Source organism: Aythya ferina, assembly GCF_964211825.1.
Source record: "Aythya ferina genome assembly, chromosome: 13".
NCBI classification, from domain to species: domain Eukaryota; kingdom Metazoa; phylum Chordata; class Aves; order Anseriformes; family Anatidae; genus Aythya; species Aythya ferina.
In genome coordinates, this window is record NC_140311.1 from 17,450,015 (window position 1) to 17,466,889 (window position 16,875).

The window sequence follows — 16,875 nt, forward strand, 5'->3', positions numbered from 1 at the left end:
GTATTTTCAATGGACTTGCTATTTTACAAAGTAAAAATTTATCCTTCTGTATGATGGATCACTTCACACAAAACCCCTATTACAACTAGATCTTATACCACAGGCTCAGTTAAGTCACTTTCTCAATATTCAGAAACTGCTACTACTAAAATTGGTCAATCCCCACCCCACCTCTTTCTAAAGAGGAAGAATGCCCATGGAGAACTTATACAAACCTATTCCTGAGAAGTATCCACCTATTTTCTGGTAGCTTCCTCCCTTTCGGCCAGGAACCACATTCCAAGCAAGGACAGGTGCCACTTGTGTCACTGGCTTTAAGTTTGCCAAGGGAACAGTATGCCTGCATGAGAAGCATTCACATTAGCAGTTCTGCAAGGATAAAAAAAAAGTTCAGGGAGCTTGCCAGAATAATAAAAGTTTTGTTCTCCAGAACAAAGCATGAATTACTGCTACTTGTGTATTTTGCATATCAAAAACTGTAAGCTAAGATTCAATCTCAACGCTTAATTTGCAGGTCAACTCTTTCCTCCCTACATTTGTATACCTTCAGAGGTACACCTGAAAGCATCTGACAAGACAGAATTTCTGCAATATGTAGATAAGCAAAATCATAGATCTGGAGGAGTGTGAAGGCTTTGAATAACAAGGTGGAGAAACTGATGGGACTCATTAGAAGTGCCAATTGCTTCTGCAGGTACAACATAAAAATTCTAGAAAAACTGGAAACAGAAGGTAATTTGCTACCCATGAGTTACACCAGACCTGTAGAGATCACTTCCACATTCTAGAGAAGAGCAAGACTTCACAAAAAGCATCACAGAAACAATTTTGGCCATTAAAAACACAAAAAAGGTTCCCTACAACATTCCAGTTGAAAAGTCATCACCAACAAGGGAGTAAATCTCCCTGTTAGCCACACTTTGTATTTAAAAGCCTCATTTCTCCTTTCTTCTTGAAGTATCTTAACAACCCTATTTTAAGCATCTGTGAACCCACATTCAACTAAAAAGAGTTCAAAGGAAGTTGTCACCATATTGCTTACTTTTCTGCCAGCTCCTCAATGAACACAGTCACCGTGTTGCCATCCTGCCCAACTTCCTGGATATGAGCATTGTAATACTTACCTGCAGGCTCCAGACGCACCTGGAGAGAGAACAAGGGAAGCTTGAAAAAAGGCTAGAGAGCATCAAGGTGCTAAATACTGTCTACAAACCACTAACAGCAAAGGCTGCTCCTAGCTGATAGTACATGGAGAGCAATGTACTAACTGAAGGGATGAAGGAAGGAGAAGAAACAGTCCTGCAAGTAACTTTTAAACTCTCATGATTCTTGTAAATCAGATTTTGCGTTAAGATTTCTGCCTTCTAACTTATTGTTACACACTGTGCCAAGCAGGTAAGCAACACAGAAGACGTGTATAAAAACTTGGGTAGACCAAAAAAATAAAAAGCTCTAGTCAGCTAGAAGCAAGTCACTGAATGAGTCATCAGCATATTTTTCTTTAAATAACGCTTTGAGGTAAGCCTTCACTACATACAACATGGAAACAAAGAAAGTTAGCCTTGCTTTCAGCATCTCCTGGCTGCTCTTTGCTTTCTCTCCCCTCTCACGTACAGAAAAAGTAACTTAAAATCTGTTATGTTACTCTTGAGAGATGGAAGACCAGCCAGACTTGCTGGTGACCCCCAGTGAAAAAACCTAGACAACTACCTCAGATGTACCCCCTCTACATTTTGAGCTCTCAGTCTGGAACACCTAGACTCACAGAAAATTATATCACTGTTTCACAGCATGTTTCCAAGTAGCTTTTCTTTCATAGCCTATGTCTAAGTGAAGATTTTAGGCAGAAATGTAATGTAAATGTAAAAAGGAAGTCAGATTAATAGCTGCAAGGAAGAGAATGAGAAAAGCCTTGGAAAATTCTATGAAGCAATTTCATAGCTTAACATACTCCACTTGAAGCAGTTTTAATGATTTATCATAACTGAATCTCCTTTGAGTACTAACCTGACACTTGTCTCCTAAATAGTACTGTCTCCCAGCAAACACCATGTAGTCAGTTTTTTGAAGCTCTAAAAATAAATGAATAAATAAATAAAAAGGAAAAAGCCTATAAAATACTGTTCTTTCTTCATGTATCCTATAAGTACTTCACAAAGGCACCCAACTACTAGATATAGGCCAATTGAGTTAATACTTCCTATGAATATCTAAGCATTCCCCTTAGTAACACTAAAGTAACCGTAGATATTCTGAGACCACAACCAGGATAAGTCCCAGGAAATTAATAATATCCAGCTGATGCACAACTGGCACTACTTCAATATTACAACATCCTTTGTGATGGTACCGAGTTAATCCTGCATTTAATACCAATCCTAGTATCAAGAATACTGGACTTATCTTGCTGGAGTACTGGTGACACTTGTCATAAATGAGGTATTATTAACACTCCTGAAGTCTCCCCTGCTACTAGATTTCAATAGGTTTTTCTACATTCCTTGCTCAGATTCTCCGCACCTCAGTATTCACCATACATAGTTACTATACTATGTTCCAATAATTTTAATGGCCCTCATTATTGCTCATGCAATTTTAAGATGCTGGAGGTCTTCCACATGCAAAGCACTTCAGATCAGACATCCATCAAACATGACTTCAAAACTTATCTTTCTTGATAACTTCTTTATGTATCAGCCACAGTATATTGCCAAAAAGCAGCAACCTACATGTATCCCAAAGCCACAAAGACCATGAAGTCTCTCCTGGGTGCTCAAGCCCAGGAAAACTGGGAAGCAAAAAAAAAACAAACACACAAACAAAAAGCCACTAATCTCATTTAACATATCTCACTACTAAATTTGAGACTTTTGTGACTACAGAACTCTGAAACCAGAATAGAGCTTAAAAAAACATAAGTCCTCACATACACATTGTTTAAAAACAACGACCATCCAAACTGAAATTTGGATGACTCCCAAGATAACAGTGATAATACAGAGTTGTTCCATATTCTGCTCAGTCCCTTTATTTCCTATTTTATAGCTAGTAAGTATCACGTGTCATATTTTTAGCAACTTTACACAGTGTCAGAAGCAGTGTATTCAATGGTTCAAAGTGAAGCCTGGTGAGAAGATGCACTACCTAGATGTATCTAATGGCTTAACCAGTACCCTGCATATTTTCATCTATGCTGAAACAGGTGGCATACATCTCAGATCCATCAATTTAAACACTGAGTCTATTACAGAAAACTTTTTTTTGCTTGTTTTAAAGGTACCTTTTCTGCTATCCAGCCAAACATCAAACTCCACATTTCGATAGATCTCAGGGTCCAGTGCCTTTAGCACTTTATAGGGGAAAGGCATCTTTGAGGAATTTTCGGGAGGCTAGAAAGAGTCAAAATGGACAAGCATTAACAAACACATTTAAAGCACTCAGCATAGTCTCTATCCTACAAGCATCAGTGGACCATTTTAAGAGGTATATATATATATATATATATAATGATTTCCCCACATTTTTCACATCTACTGTATTTGCCTTGAGCATAACACCCAAGAATATCAACAAACATTTAAGCATTAGAGATTGTTACTCTTGAGCCTAGTTTTGATCTCTTTGTAGTTTGTCTGCTCAATGTTTGAATTAAACATTCAGCATGCTCTTCACTCAAAAAGAAGAGAAGGAAATTAGGTAGACATCATGGCTAGAAATCACAGCTTCCAAGCTGGTGGGAATTTCACTTGTTATATCTGAAACCAGGTCTCTGGAGAGTTTTTAAAGCCTGTTCCAGAAAAACTATTTATACTGTATTCACAATGAAAGTGAAATGATTTAAACCACTTCTGGGACAAGCAAACAGCAGACCATGAAATGCCTGCTGAGCTCCATCTTGAGGGGGGGGGAAGAAGATCAGCTGAAATAGTACAAGAGAATCTCAGGAAGGTGTAAAGCTTATCCAGTTTAAGGAAAAAAAATAAATAAATCAATGGCAAAAGCAAAAGATGAATGGAAGGAAGAAAAAACATTTTCCAAAGTCACCTTTTAAAAGTAGAACTTAGGGTTTACCCCAACAAAGGGGTAACATCCTACAACAAAAGGAGGAAAAAAACATCTCCCCTTTCCCCTCCCCCCAGAGAATTCTTCCCTAATTGCCGAACCTTTGATTCTTCAGTTCCTTGTCTGAACTTATCTTCCACTGGATTGTCAGCATCGTTGCCTTCCCAGTTGTCACCTCTAAGCAATTTAAAATAAAATTACAAAAGATGAAACACATAATTTCTAACAAGGATTAACTAACTAACTGTTCACACAACCCAAAAAAAGCACCATGGTGCCATCAAGTGGTAGATTTTGCCCAAAACAAAGGCTTCAGTGGAGTACAGGAACAAGACTTTTCCTAGTTTCAAGAACATGACCTTCACCTGTTCAACACCTACCCGCTAACAGTGGCTACTGCTTGAATTTTCAAAGGGTTGAAGATGATCCCACTGAATGCAATTGAATTCTTGCTCTGTTGAGTATCACAACACCCTGTTGCATATGCTATAAAACCAATGCCATCAGCAAGCATTCACTAATGGTTACAGCCACCCTTCAGGACCTTCTGGTGACTTGATCAACAAAGGATGCCAGGGTTTCAGTAGGTATACTATTTCCCTCAACCCAGTCATCCAATAGACCTGAATAATGTCACCATTTGATTGTTTACACAGGGATATAATTCCATCTAAAAAAGGGAAAAAAACAGTTTGCTGCTCTCTCAGTACTATTTTTTAAGCCCTTATAGCTCTGTAGAGGCAATAGTATAAGTTTCTCACCGAGAGTACTCTGATGATATACAGAACTACTTTATTTACAAATAAGCTTTCATTTTAGAGTCACATGCAACTGTAACATTGCTAGCAGCAAGTGATATTCAATTTCAGGACACTTTCAAGGCCTAAGGAAAGCATACTGTTTTTTCTTCCACAATACACCTCAGCTTTGTGTTGGCATGAGATAGGAAAAGAACTTGAGTACCCCCGCACATTCAAAGAAACTTGGGGAAGTCAGACTTAACCCACTACTATTTGCAGTTTTTGCACATTTCCCTTTGACCATATTCCCTCCCCAAATACTACCTCTTTTCTGATGGATTTCTGGGTACTTTTTCATGAAGACAATCAAAGTTTACATCCTCGCTTCCTACAGAGCCACTGTTTCTGTTCTTCTTGGATCCACTCCGAAACATCTCAATTGCAGACCTTAATTCTTCCTCATCCATGGCAAACACATCTTTGTACAGAATCTCATATAATACAGCTGGACAAATCAACACAAAGCTCAAAAATAAAGATAACACCAAAAGCACAACAGCTGCAGCATTCAATGTAAGCATATCCTCAGATATCATCTATTGTTAACAAGGCACTACTTAAATTAGACTCAATTAAGGAGATCATAAAATAATTCAAGTGGGAAGAGACCTCTGGAGGTCATTTGGTCCCATATTCCACTTAACAGATAGTATACATTAAAGGAGCTTCCCCATCTCTCTCCTCCCCACCCCTGGAAACCAGAATAAACACTGCCTATAAACATATGAAAATAATTCTTTCATAAGGAGAAAAAAAATAAAAATCAAGTTTACCCTGGCAAATAGCAGCATTTGCCTGGAATTGTTTTGTATACACAGAATCATAATGGCCATTGCCGGAACAGCACAGTAGTATCTGGGAAAATAATTTAAAAAATTCTTTAAGAACAGAGTGACATAAAGCCTAACTATCTATTTGATATTCTAGCTCGAGAGCATTATTCTTTTATTCTAAAGGCAACACAAACCCACCAAGAAAACTGTAAGTATTCTAAACAGAAAAATGGAAGAACTGCAGGTTTGCTTAAAACTGAAGCCTACACAAAGTCAGTATATAAATTCATCTGTTATACAAACAAAATCCATTGCTTTGTTTATCATGTTGAATTAAACATGAAACAGAGTTGGTTTCAGAGTTAAGCTCAAAACAGTCAATTGCTCAAGAGGTAGTATTACCATTTAAACTTCCCATAAATTAAATAACCATGTAGAACTACCATTAAATTTGTATTAAAATACAAGCCATTAAATGCAGAATCCCTGAAGTACAGTGACCAAGGATCAAAGGCACACTTCCATACCTGAGGGACTAGAACAACATCTACTACTCTAGCCCCCAGTAAAGCTTTGATCCTGTTAAGCACTATTATGCTGCCTTTTCAAATAGGCGCATGCTTTCCACAACAGATGTGTTGATGCACACAGTAGATGTACACCACCAAACCTTATCTCAAGGTGTGACTATAGCCACCTGTAACAGGCAGAAGCCCTCAGGCAGCTATCAGCACAGAGCTAGCAAGGGTGCCTCCCAGTGACCCATTAAAAATCAAGCAGTATTTTCTAAAAGTTAATGAATTTTGAATTTAGATTAAGCTATGTTGGAAACTACAAGGAAAAAAAATCTCCCTCCCTGGAATAATTGAGCAGGTAAGCTGTTCCATTAGCTCCCATTCACAATGGGCTCCATTTGAGCATCAGAAAAACTGAACAATTTGTCAGATAAATCCATTTCTGTTAACATTCCCTGTTGACAAAGAAAAACTGTACACTTTAACTTCCAGAAAAAAGGCAGTGTGGATAGGGGAGAACACTGTCTCCTCAGCAGTACGCTAAATCTTGTTCTGCTCTTCAGCAACTCAATCCAGGTATCTCATTCTACCAAGTCACATCAGTCTGATTTCCACTGGGAAGTGTTCTTACTCCGCAAAATTTGAGAAACACGAAAGAATATTCTGGAAGTCAGCTCTTCCATTCCAAATTAAATTCATTTCCAACAATAAGCTGGAATAATAAAAGGATTGGCAAGGGAACAGCACACAACCCATCCCCGGTAGCAAACCTACTGTAATTTGATTAAGTCATGTAAATACTGTGCTGTCTCCAGGAGCTGAAGTCAGCTCTGGGGGGTTGTTCTGGTATGCCAGAACTCTTGGCTGGAGTTAGAGCACAATTCCAGTGACAAACTTTCACAACTACATGGGTCTGGAGGTATCTGGGAGTCAGGGGTAGGAGTAGGAAATTGCCTCACTTCTCCTCACCTTGTCTTCAAAGCCATTGTCTGTAGCATAAGTGGGTGGCTTTCCAGGGTACCGGTACAGAATAAAGTCTCGACTGGGTAAGCAGAGGAAAAAGAAGACTTGAAAGAGCACACTTTTAGAACCTTGTTATGAAAAAGGCTGAAGGGAGCTGTCTGGAGAATCCACTGTAGGTTTACAGAGGAAAAACTCAAGCAGAAAACTTTCCCTGATAAATTACTGCCATCATAAAGCAATAGCTTGGGGGGGGTGGAGTAAGACTCATCTTGAGGAAAAGCATCTGGGAAAGGCAGTTACATCTGATCACTGATTAAGACATGTGTCATATTAGGTCAAGTACTTATGCCAGTGGCAGGGTGCTCGGCCATCAAGACAATTCAGTCCAGGTGATTCAGTCACACTTCAGCATTACAGGCTCAGTATAGGAAACTTAATGCTTGCAAAAGTTCTGTTTGCTCTTTAGTACTGGAACAGAACCAGTTTGTAAAGAGGTTCTTTTTAATCAGCAGATACTTGTTCAGTACTTGCTCCTCACTACCAGAGCCTTCAAGAACACCTACTTGAGTTTTAAGAAGCTACCACAGTGTTTCCACCCCACACAGCTCCTACTTCTTTCATATGCTCTCCATTCTTCAGCCACTAGAAGGAAACACTTGACTAAGTTTAATATTAGTGAAAAGAAATCAAATAAACATCCCTGGAAACTGACCTACCTCTTAATCCATACTATTAAAACAGTAATTGTGATGGCACCCATTTACACATTAGTTTAAGTAACTTCAGTAGGATGGCATTCTTACCACGTTTCACAAAATGGGTTTCAGCAACAAATATATAAAAGGTTCTGGAGAAGTAGGCCAGAACCCAAATACTTTTAAGACTGAAACAAAATGAAACCTAAGAAAAAGACACTTACTTGTAGATCACTGATAAAGCACTTATTTCCAGCTGGCCAGCACTTTCCTATACAAAATTAGGAAGTTACATGAGGGGTAGCAGGGACATTTTCAACACTAGTAACTCTATACTAGCCCTCCATAGTATTATAACAAACTGACAACTAACAATGACATTATTGAGAGTAGAGACAATGATCTGGAGGAAAAAAAAATAAAAAGATATCTGCAATAGAATATGGCCACGATAACCAAGCTGACAGTTAAAGATGGAACTAGCTCTGCCAGGTGCTCAAGGACATCACTCGATTGTTTTTATTTATTTTTCAAGAACCACTGTTTCGGGGCCTGCTGCAATTCACCACATTTACTAGTTAAAAAGTCTAGAAAAAATAAGACTTAACCTCAGGCTTGAAAACTAGCATTCAAAGAAAAAAAAAAAAGGAGCTGAAAAGCTCAATAAATATTTGAGGTACAGTCCACATTTTCCATTTTTTTTCCTTTCTAAAAAGAAAAAAAAAAAAAAGGAAATTACAACTACAAATAACACCTGCAAGAAAGGTCTCATCTTTACTGCACAACCTGCATAGATGGCTCCTTCAAAAAGTTGAAACCATTACCCCATTACTTCCCTGTTCTAGCTACCTCAAATTTTAATACCTCCACAAGTAGTAACAGATGACTCTTACCTTTGGATCTCCCAGACGCTCAAGGTATTTCTCAAATGACCCCTCCACATACTTTCAAAAAAACAGAACAGATATAAAAAACTTAGCTAGATGAAAATAATCATATTTAAACCTAAACTGGCCTGCCAACTCCAATCACTTTGGGGTTCTAAAGGGCTCTGGTCTGACCAAGGGCACACCTCAGCTACTGCCACAGGGCATGGGGGCTGATTTTGGGTACCAGTGTACAAATACCAAGTGCTTTGGTATCTCTTAGGAATATGAGTCTGAATATTACTCAGCAACTTATTTCCCTCATAGCTTAAGTACTTAACTGATTACAGGGAAGGAGAAACAAAACAAGCACACAACCTATGAAAATGTATCTCAGCTGTTGTACTTCAAAAGTCCAAACAGCCTTTCAACATCTGAAACATGGGATCCCAAGCCAAAAAGAAAAAGATCTTTTATTCTAAGCAACTGCCTCAGATGCAAGCACGTGCTACCTGTTAGCCCAAGGGTAGCTGCAAGTAAGCCAGGTGCAAGACATACAGAGTGTTGTAAAACTCAGTCAATATAGAAGCATTAAGATTCATAAAGTCTCATAAAATCCAAAGCTACTCTATTGGGCCATTTACAAGTTGTGTTTCAAAGGGTCATTGGAACACTTGACTCCTCTTCCAGCACAGAGTTGTTTCAAAGCACTAATGGGGTTTTGAGCAACAAGTTTCTCTGCTGCTGACACCTTGGGATCTGCTTAGAGAGTTCCTATCCGTGACTACAAATAGCAAAAGCACCTCAGCACTGATAGAAAAATTGAGAGAGAACGTGACTATACTTTAAAAAAAATCCCACTGTTGCAAGCAGGAACCAAACCCTAACACCAGAAAAATCCCAGCTTTAATCAGCTAAACTGGAGTCCTCACACAGCACCTCTGGTACTCCCTGGGTCACCTGCAGGGAACCAAAGCAATACAACCAGGATTTTGTGCTATGACTAAACACACTCAGGAGCACTCTACCTTGTTTTAGTGTTCCTTTCTTACTCCAAAGTCCTAAAGGTTTCTCACATAACTCTGAACTGGCTGTGCCAGAGAATACGCTGCACAGCTGACTAGTATCCTACTGCCTGCTTAATGAGAAGCCTGGGAATTAGCAAGTGGACTGATTTCAGGGCTTTCTGAGGTATCAGGTCAAATAAAACTTGTCAGGGCTGCGGCTCAGGGAGGGCAGGCAGCCACCGCCATTTCACACATCCAGGGGGCTGATATGGAGAACCCCCTGCCCCGTTATTTCCTAAATGCTCATCTGAACACCACCCAGCAAACCCACCATTTACTTACAGATTCAAAGTTACGCTGGTTTTGCCTCATAAACGAGACACAAGCTTTCCTAACTTCCATGTGATGGATTTGACATGAAAAAAGCTGAAAAAAAATAATAATAACATTACAGGTAAGAATGAAGGAGAAAGTTGGCGGGGGTGAATTCCCGTTGGGCTTTATTACTCAGAGCCCCGACGGCTGCCTTTGGGAGGAGGCTGGGAGCTATTTGGGGATGGAAGGGGCAACCTCATGGGGTGGAGGCCGAGCCCCAGGGGGTCCCCAGGGGGTCCCTGCCGGCCCTACCTGCTCCGAGATGGCCCTGAAGAGGCAGGAGGCGTCCTTGGCCGTCAGCTTGCGGTACAGTCCCAGGCTGCCCAGGTACTCGTCCATGGTCACCTCGCTGAGGGACTTCTGCCCGAAGTACTTCTTCCAGCCCTTCTGCATCGTCCCTGGGAGGCGGCGGAGGCAGCGGGGGGGAGGCCGGGGCTCGTACCGGGGGGCACGGGTGGAGGCGCTAATGAGGAGGGGGGGGGGGGTGGCGGAGCTAATGAGGAGGGGGGGTGAGCTAATTACGGGCCGCCCAGGTGTTCTCACGCCTGGTAAGGGCCGCCTTGCTCCCCCCAAGCGAAATGTCCCTGAAATGCCCCAAATATTCGGCCTGGTTAATGAGGGGCTTCTTGGGCTGCCTGGGGGCGAGGGGGGCGCGCTAAGCTGCTGCCTGCGCCATGTGCACGTCCGGGACAGTGCGTGCAGCGGGGGCTCGTCCCCAGCCTCCTGCCTGGGCTGCAAATGAGGTGCTGGGGGTGAAGGCGAAATAACTGCACTAAAACCGGTGTGAAGGGAGCGAAAATCTCAACTGCTAATGAGATAGGTGGGGAGAATTTCGGGGATCGGTAAAAAAAAAAAAAAAAAAAAAAAAGCACGTACGCCACATTGCAATTATTTTATATATATATATATTCAAATTATATATTCCAATTGTTTTATATATTTACTTATTCCAATTACATATTTATTTTATTTATTCCAATTATTTCATAATTATTTATTTATAGCCCTTGTGCCTGATCTGATTAGGAGAATTGTGCATCGGGCTCCAGAAGCACCCATGAGTTTATTTTGCTTGTTTTCAGCAACAGCAACAAAAAATACCAGATAATGTACATACAGAACGGGCAATTGGCATCGACCACACCTGCATAAACAGTGTAAATCCTCTGTTTTTAAAAATATTTACCTAACTACATTGGTAGTACATTTCTGTACCTGAAATGCAGAGCTCTGGTCAGCGTAGGTCAGGAAAGGTGTTTCACGTTACAGGAGTCCAGTGGAAGTAATAATGGGATAAAATAGTGTAAATGGATTGTGTTTTCATCCCCACTCCTCTCCTATAAGCCAGGTTTTACTTTAAGAGTGGGTTAATTGCCCCAAACCAGGCAAGTCACTTAGCAGCTTGGCAGCAGGTTTTCAGCTCAGTTTCTCCCACTCAGCCTCACCATCTTCCCCTTTCCTTTAAGAGGGGCTGAAATCTCTCACTTCTTAAATTCTCTTTTTGGTGCTTGTGTAACTATGTGAGGCGAGAGCTGAAGACATCTGCTTATTTGCAGAACGCAGCAGGGACATTAACAAGGACAACTTATTTCCACTAGTGCTAGGCAAATATAGTCAAGAAACCATTACATGTGTGCCGTCTGTTAAGAAGTAATTTAGCTTGTCCTCCTCACTGGAATTGCCAACTCAGGGAGGATTTTGTGAGGTAAATTTCTGCCTGCCACAGAAATTAGATGGTTCCTTGAGTTAGAACAGAGCAAACCTCTGTACTAGCGTGAAAGACCGACCTAGACATTTTACCTACTCCATTTGCCTCCCTGAGTGGTCAGATTTTTGTTTAGGAAGTGTTTAAAAGGAAATTAAAAAAAAAAAAAGTTTTCATATTTTTTCATATTTTCTCCAATACAAGGAAATGCAAAATGGTTTGCAAGATGCAAACCTGTATTCTTTTAGTCTCAGTACATGCTTTTTATGAGTCATGCTATTGATTCTAATGCTAGAAACTATTGAGAAGTCTCATTTTAGTAAACTCAGCTCATGTGGGTGCAATGTGAGCACGTCTGTTTGTCTACACTTCACTTGCTAACTTCTGCACTCTGGTAAAGCTGGGTGAGATGCCCAGTGTTCGATTCTGACTGAGCGGTCAACTGGAAAGTTGCTTACCTAAATGAAAAAGAAACACAGCCCTGGTTTTCTTTCCACAGATATAAACCAGCTAATTCCCGACCAGCAGAGATCCCGTTTCTCCTCCCCTCCTTCAACTGTTCTGTAAGCTGTGTCCATACTCACAGTACACAGGCTGCTGAAGTTCTATTTCACTGTTGGGAGTGCATCTGTGCCTGTTCTTTTTGACTTCTCAGAAGACAATTTTCTTAATTTTATAGGAATATCCTTTCTCTTCTCAATCTAGTACAATTACCTCTAGTTTCCCACTTCAGTCTGTATCAGTCCAAAAGTCAAATGTTACTTAATCAATAATTGCAATCTGTATTCTCAGAAACATGTAGGTCAGTACTGCAGTAGCAAAACTGGTCAGAGCTACTAACTGCAGTCAGTCCATGGGAGCAGACTTGGGTCTGAGGCTATCCAACGTTATGAGGGAGAGGTCTTGCTTTAACACTGTGCACTCAAGTTAAAAATAGCCAACAATAGTGTAAGGGTTTCTGGTATTTACATGTTCCAAAATATCTTTAAAGCATATGTATATATATATATATAAAATATTAAATGAAGAATAAATTGCATTTATGAATTAGTATTATATGCTTTTAGTGAGTTTATTCACAGAAATTCATTTGCATTTGGGTAAAAGAAAATAGTTTCTGAACCAGTCACAGAACACATACAAAATCAGTTACAAATATAATTTATTTAATAAAAACATCATGATTTTGATAAAAATACCCTTCAATCCTTCAAAATAAACATTTGCATTGGTTGCTTTCACATATTTGTTGCACATTCAAAATAACCCAAGGAAACTGGAAAAAGATCAAGCATAACCAGTCATAAATGGATAGCACTGTCTTTTTTTATATTTATGCATTAACTTTTGTCCACAGTTATAGCCATTACTGAATTAAACTGGAAGCACTGGTAGAACTACAGCTGTGTAAAGAATCACTCAAAGGAAAAATTTACAAACACTTCTTCTGCAGCAAAATTTTGAAATAGTGAATTACCCTTTCAATGTGAACAATGAAAACAATGGTTCTTCCTTTTGCAAGTTTGTTGCAAAGAATGATTCCTTTCTTACACCAGGGTTTGATCTAGCTTTAGCCTTAACTGTAGTAAAAACCAGTGGGACTGGATGCTAGGTGTGCTGTCCAGTGTTCAGCACTTCAATCGTCAGCATTTGCCTTCACAGTGTTCTAGCTGAACTAACCATTACTTCACATCCTTCATTTATGGTATCTCCTTAGGTCAGGTATTTCCTTGTTTCTTCTGCAGCATCTCTTTCTTGCCTTATCAGCAACTCTTCTAGCATGGATGCGTTTATATGAGCGAATAAAGGAAGTAATCCAGAAGTCCACATTTGCTGCTTCTTCTAACACGTTTTCAGTTATTTCAAGCAAACAGTTTAACGACACCTCCTCCTTCCATCATGCTAGCTGCTTTCTCTGTACGACTTTGTTTGTCACAGGTCATGCCATTCATGACTCATTTCAATAAAGCTGAAACTAAAGTCAATTCGGAGTTCATACTTACCCCACTTGTTTGCATTGTGCTCTTTGATGCGTTAAGCTAGATTACTTTGTACTGGAACTAAACAGGAAACCATCTTGATATTAACAGGCATTTTCTTTGAGTAAATATAAAGAATTTGTCCCAGTTGGTGGAATCTTTAAGCACGGAAGATCTCACTAGGAGAGCAGAAAGGTTTTATTCTGGTATTTTTATTCCTCAGAGCTGTTTATTCAAACCCAACAACTTTATCCAAAAACAAAGCAAACTTTTCTGGTTGTCCAGGAGGAAAAGGTTTCAAAGTTGACAAGTCCATTGACTGCAATGTTTCCACAAGAGTGCTGTAAAAACAGACCAAAACAAAATACAAAAAATATTAATCCCAAAGGAGATATTTTCTTCACACAGTTTTCTTTCTATTCATGCATACTTTAAGACTGACACAAAAATAAGGACATATTCTGAAATGAGAACAAGGCCCCACAATCCAATGGGCTCCAACCTTTACCATCTTCTAGGCAGCACTGCTGAGAAAAGAATTTCAACTTACATCACAGCTTTTTCAGGCCAGCTCAAGCTCTAACATTTTAGTCTTTTGTAGCTGCAGTGCTGGGAGGCTGAACAAGGCCTCAGAATCTTCACCATAAACCATGTCAGAAAAATTCATCCTACCTGAACACATGGCATAGTTCTCTACTCAGCACATAGCCAGAAATAACAGTTAGATCCATCTATTAGCTTTCTATTATCACACTGCAAGTAAAGCTCAAATGTCAGGTACTGTTCAACAAAAAATAAAATTCCTTACTGTTGCCGAACTTGTCAAAAGCACTAAGATAATAAGTTTAAGAAACTTGCCCAATATAAATGTATGTCAGGCCTATTCTTTTCAGAAGGCTCTCATGAAACATGCAAAAATCCTATTTGCAGGGCAAAGGAACAAGATACAGGCTAAATAATGTGAGTTTCATTTCCTCTGCCTTCAGTTAATCTTCAGGTCATCTGTTATTTACAGAACACAATGAATCATAAGTAAGCATTAATAAAAAAGAGAAAACAGCAAGATATGGTCAAAACTGGGATAGAAAATGAAACTAACACGAGCCAGCATAAATAAAAACAAAAGGATCTGTATTTTTTTTTCCTGAAATGACAGACAGTCTGTGAAACTCCATGTCAAAGGATGTAATGGATTCAGAAAGTTGGGTTAAAAGGATAACCCAAGTAAGTCCTTGGAATACAGACACATTTAGAGTTACTAACCATACAGCATCTTAGCATAGTTTATAGTTTAGTGGTAGGCTTTATAGTTCTATGTTAATGTTGGACTTGATGAGCTTAGAGGTCTTGTCCAACCTTAGCAACTTTATGATTCAGATCCTCCCCAATTCAAAGTAATTAACAGTGTTAGAGGGAATGTAATATAAGCAAGAGCCGTAAGTTCTCGACCTGCATGTGATTACTGCAGACAGGATATTAAAACTACATGGTCTCCTGATCCTTATCAGCAAGGACACTTATGGTTTTGTTTCCCCCCCTAAATACCCCAGATAGTTACATTTTCCTTATGTCAGTGCATCTGTGCAGTCAACTTTCAGACAAGGGAAGTCTACAGGGTGAACAATGAAATGGAGAACTAAGTCTGCAGGGAGCAAGTTACTTCTTATGGCTTATGGTTTTGAACTGATGGTCTAGTTTGTAGTTATTTCTAAACTTTTATAAATAATTAAACAAAAAGTAAGAAAAGGCAGAGAAAAGAAGTTATTAAGTTCTTCTAGGGTGGACCTGACACTTCCAAATTCAACTACTTCTACTTGGTTTAAACTGCTGTTTGTCCAATCTGAAAACATGTGCTCTCAAAGCAATAAATTAAAAGGACTCTTGGTCAAAAAAATTGAGAAGTTTGGAAGATAAACCAACAAACATTAACCTATCCACTATGGAAAATCTACCCTGAAGATAAATAGAAGAGCAGCTCTCCGAGATCCCTGCCCAGTCCCCACTGCCCAGTGAAGAAACTTATTGTGGTACTTAGCGAATGTGATTTTGTTACAGAAAAGGATGCAAGTTTTCATGTTACAGTCTCAATACTGTAATAACAGTGTTATGGTGTTGAGCACTGCTTGTTCAATCTGGACAGCTGCAATGGCTCCGTACCTGCAGTTACAGTAGAGGACGTGTCCATCTCTGTGAAGCTGCTTCGCCAGCTCGAGCTGATGGTTGTCCATCAGCTTTTCATTTATTACCACCAGGAGCGGTTTTCCTTCCTCTAGAGTCTCCAAGCAGCTACCTGCACCTACAGGAGAAGCAGAAAACACTACGAGCATTCTCACCGACTGATGAAGCATCACTGAAGCACGAGACACTCCTGAAGGTGACCATTTCACCCGCACAGCTCTAGCCGGGGACCTTAACATCCCACACCAGAGACAGGCACACATCACTCGCCCACGGTTTACCTCCCCCGAGAGCACAAGGCAGGCAGCCCGCGGGCCTGCAGGTCTACCTGCGTGGCTGATCACCAGGTCGGCCCTCCGCAGCTCCTCGGCCAGCGACTCCTTGAAGCGGAACACGTCCAGCGCCGGGACCGGGTCGCGCCGCGGGGCCGGCTCCAGCGCCCCCCGCCCGATCTGCAGCACCAGCCGCTCGCAGCCGCGGCTCCGCAGCGCCTGCAGGGGGACGGCCGGGAGGGCTCAGGTCGCACACCGGGGCTCCCAGCGGCTCCCAGCGGCTCCCAGTCGGGCACAGGGCTGCCGCCCCCTCCCCTCCCAGTCAGTGTCAGCGGGCGGGCCGCGCTCAGGCGCCGCAAGGCCGGCCGTGAGGGGACAGCCCCCATCCCCCAGCCGCCCGCCCGGGCTTTCCCCCGCCTCACCCGCATGGCCGGCGGGGAGGAGACGGCCGCGATCAGCTCGTCGAAGCTGGTGGTGCCCACGGTGACGAACACGGACTTCATGGCCGCCCGCGGGGCGCCTCAGCGACGGGCAGGAGGCCGCCAGAGAGCGCTGCGGAGCCCGCCGCGGCGCTCCTAAAATGGCCGCCGCCATGAGGGGCGGCCCCGCGCCGCCCGCGCCCCTTGCGCTTCCAGGGGAGTGAAGGGCACGGGTAGGTGCGACTTACAAAGGGGAAAAAAACCTA

The 16,875-nt window shown here is 41.2% G+C and overlaps 1 protein-coding gene across 1 annotated transcript in view; it reads right to left on the reverse strand.

The window, feature by feature from the left end:
• Positions 1–16,750, reverse strand: part of ALG13 (ALG13 UDP-N-acetylglucosaminyltransferase subunit) — a 31,516-nt gene extending 14,766 nt beyond the window's left edge. The window contains exons 1-16 of the mRNA XM_084534452.1: positions 16,613–16,750; positions 16,247–16,409; positions 15,898–16,036; positions 13,972–14,081; positions 10,309–10,802; positions 10,024–10,107; positions 8,702–8,752; positions 8,033–8,079; positions 7,120–7,192; positions 5,636–5,717; positions 5,127–5,307; positions 4,164–4,239; positions 3,281–3,389; positions 2,008–2,072; positions 1,043–1,143; positions 216–340 (exon numbers count right to left, since the gene is read on the reverse strand). Of these exons, the coding sequence (XP_084390578.1) occupies positions 216–340; positions 1,043–1,143; positions 2,008–2,072; positions 3,281–3,389; positions 4,164–4,239; positions 5,127–5,307; positions 5,636–5,717; positions 7,120–7,192; positions 8,033–8,079; positions 8,702–8,752; positions 10,024–10,107; positions 10,309–10,802; positions 13,972–14,081; positions 15,898–16,036; positions 16,247–16,409; positions 16,613–16,693 (1,981 nt within the window). The 5' untranslated portion in view covers positions 16,694–16,750. The remainder of the gene's footprint in view (positions 1–215; positions 341–1,042; positions 1,144–2,007; positions 2,073–3,280; positions 3,390–4,163; positions 4,240–5,126; positions 5,308–5,635; positions 5,718–7,119; positions 7,193–8,032; positions 8,080–8,701; positions 8,753–10,023; positions 10,108–10,308; positions 10,803–13,971; positions 14,082–15,897; positions 16,037–16,246; positions 16,410–16,612) is intronic.
• Between the last annotated feature and the right edge of the window lie 125 nt (positions 16,751–16,875).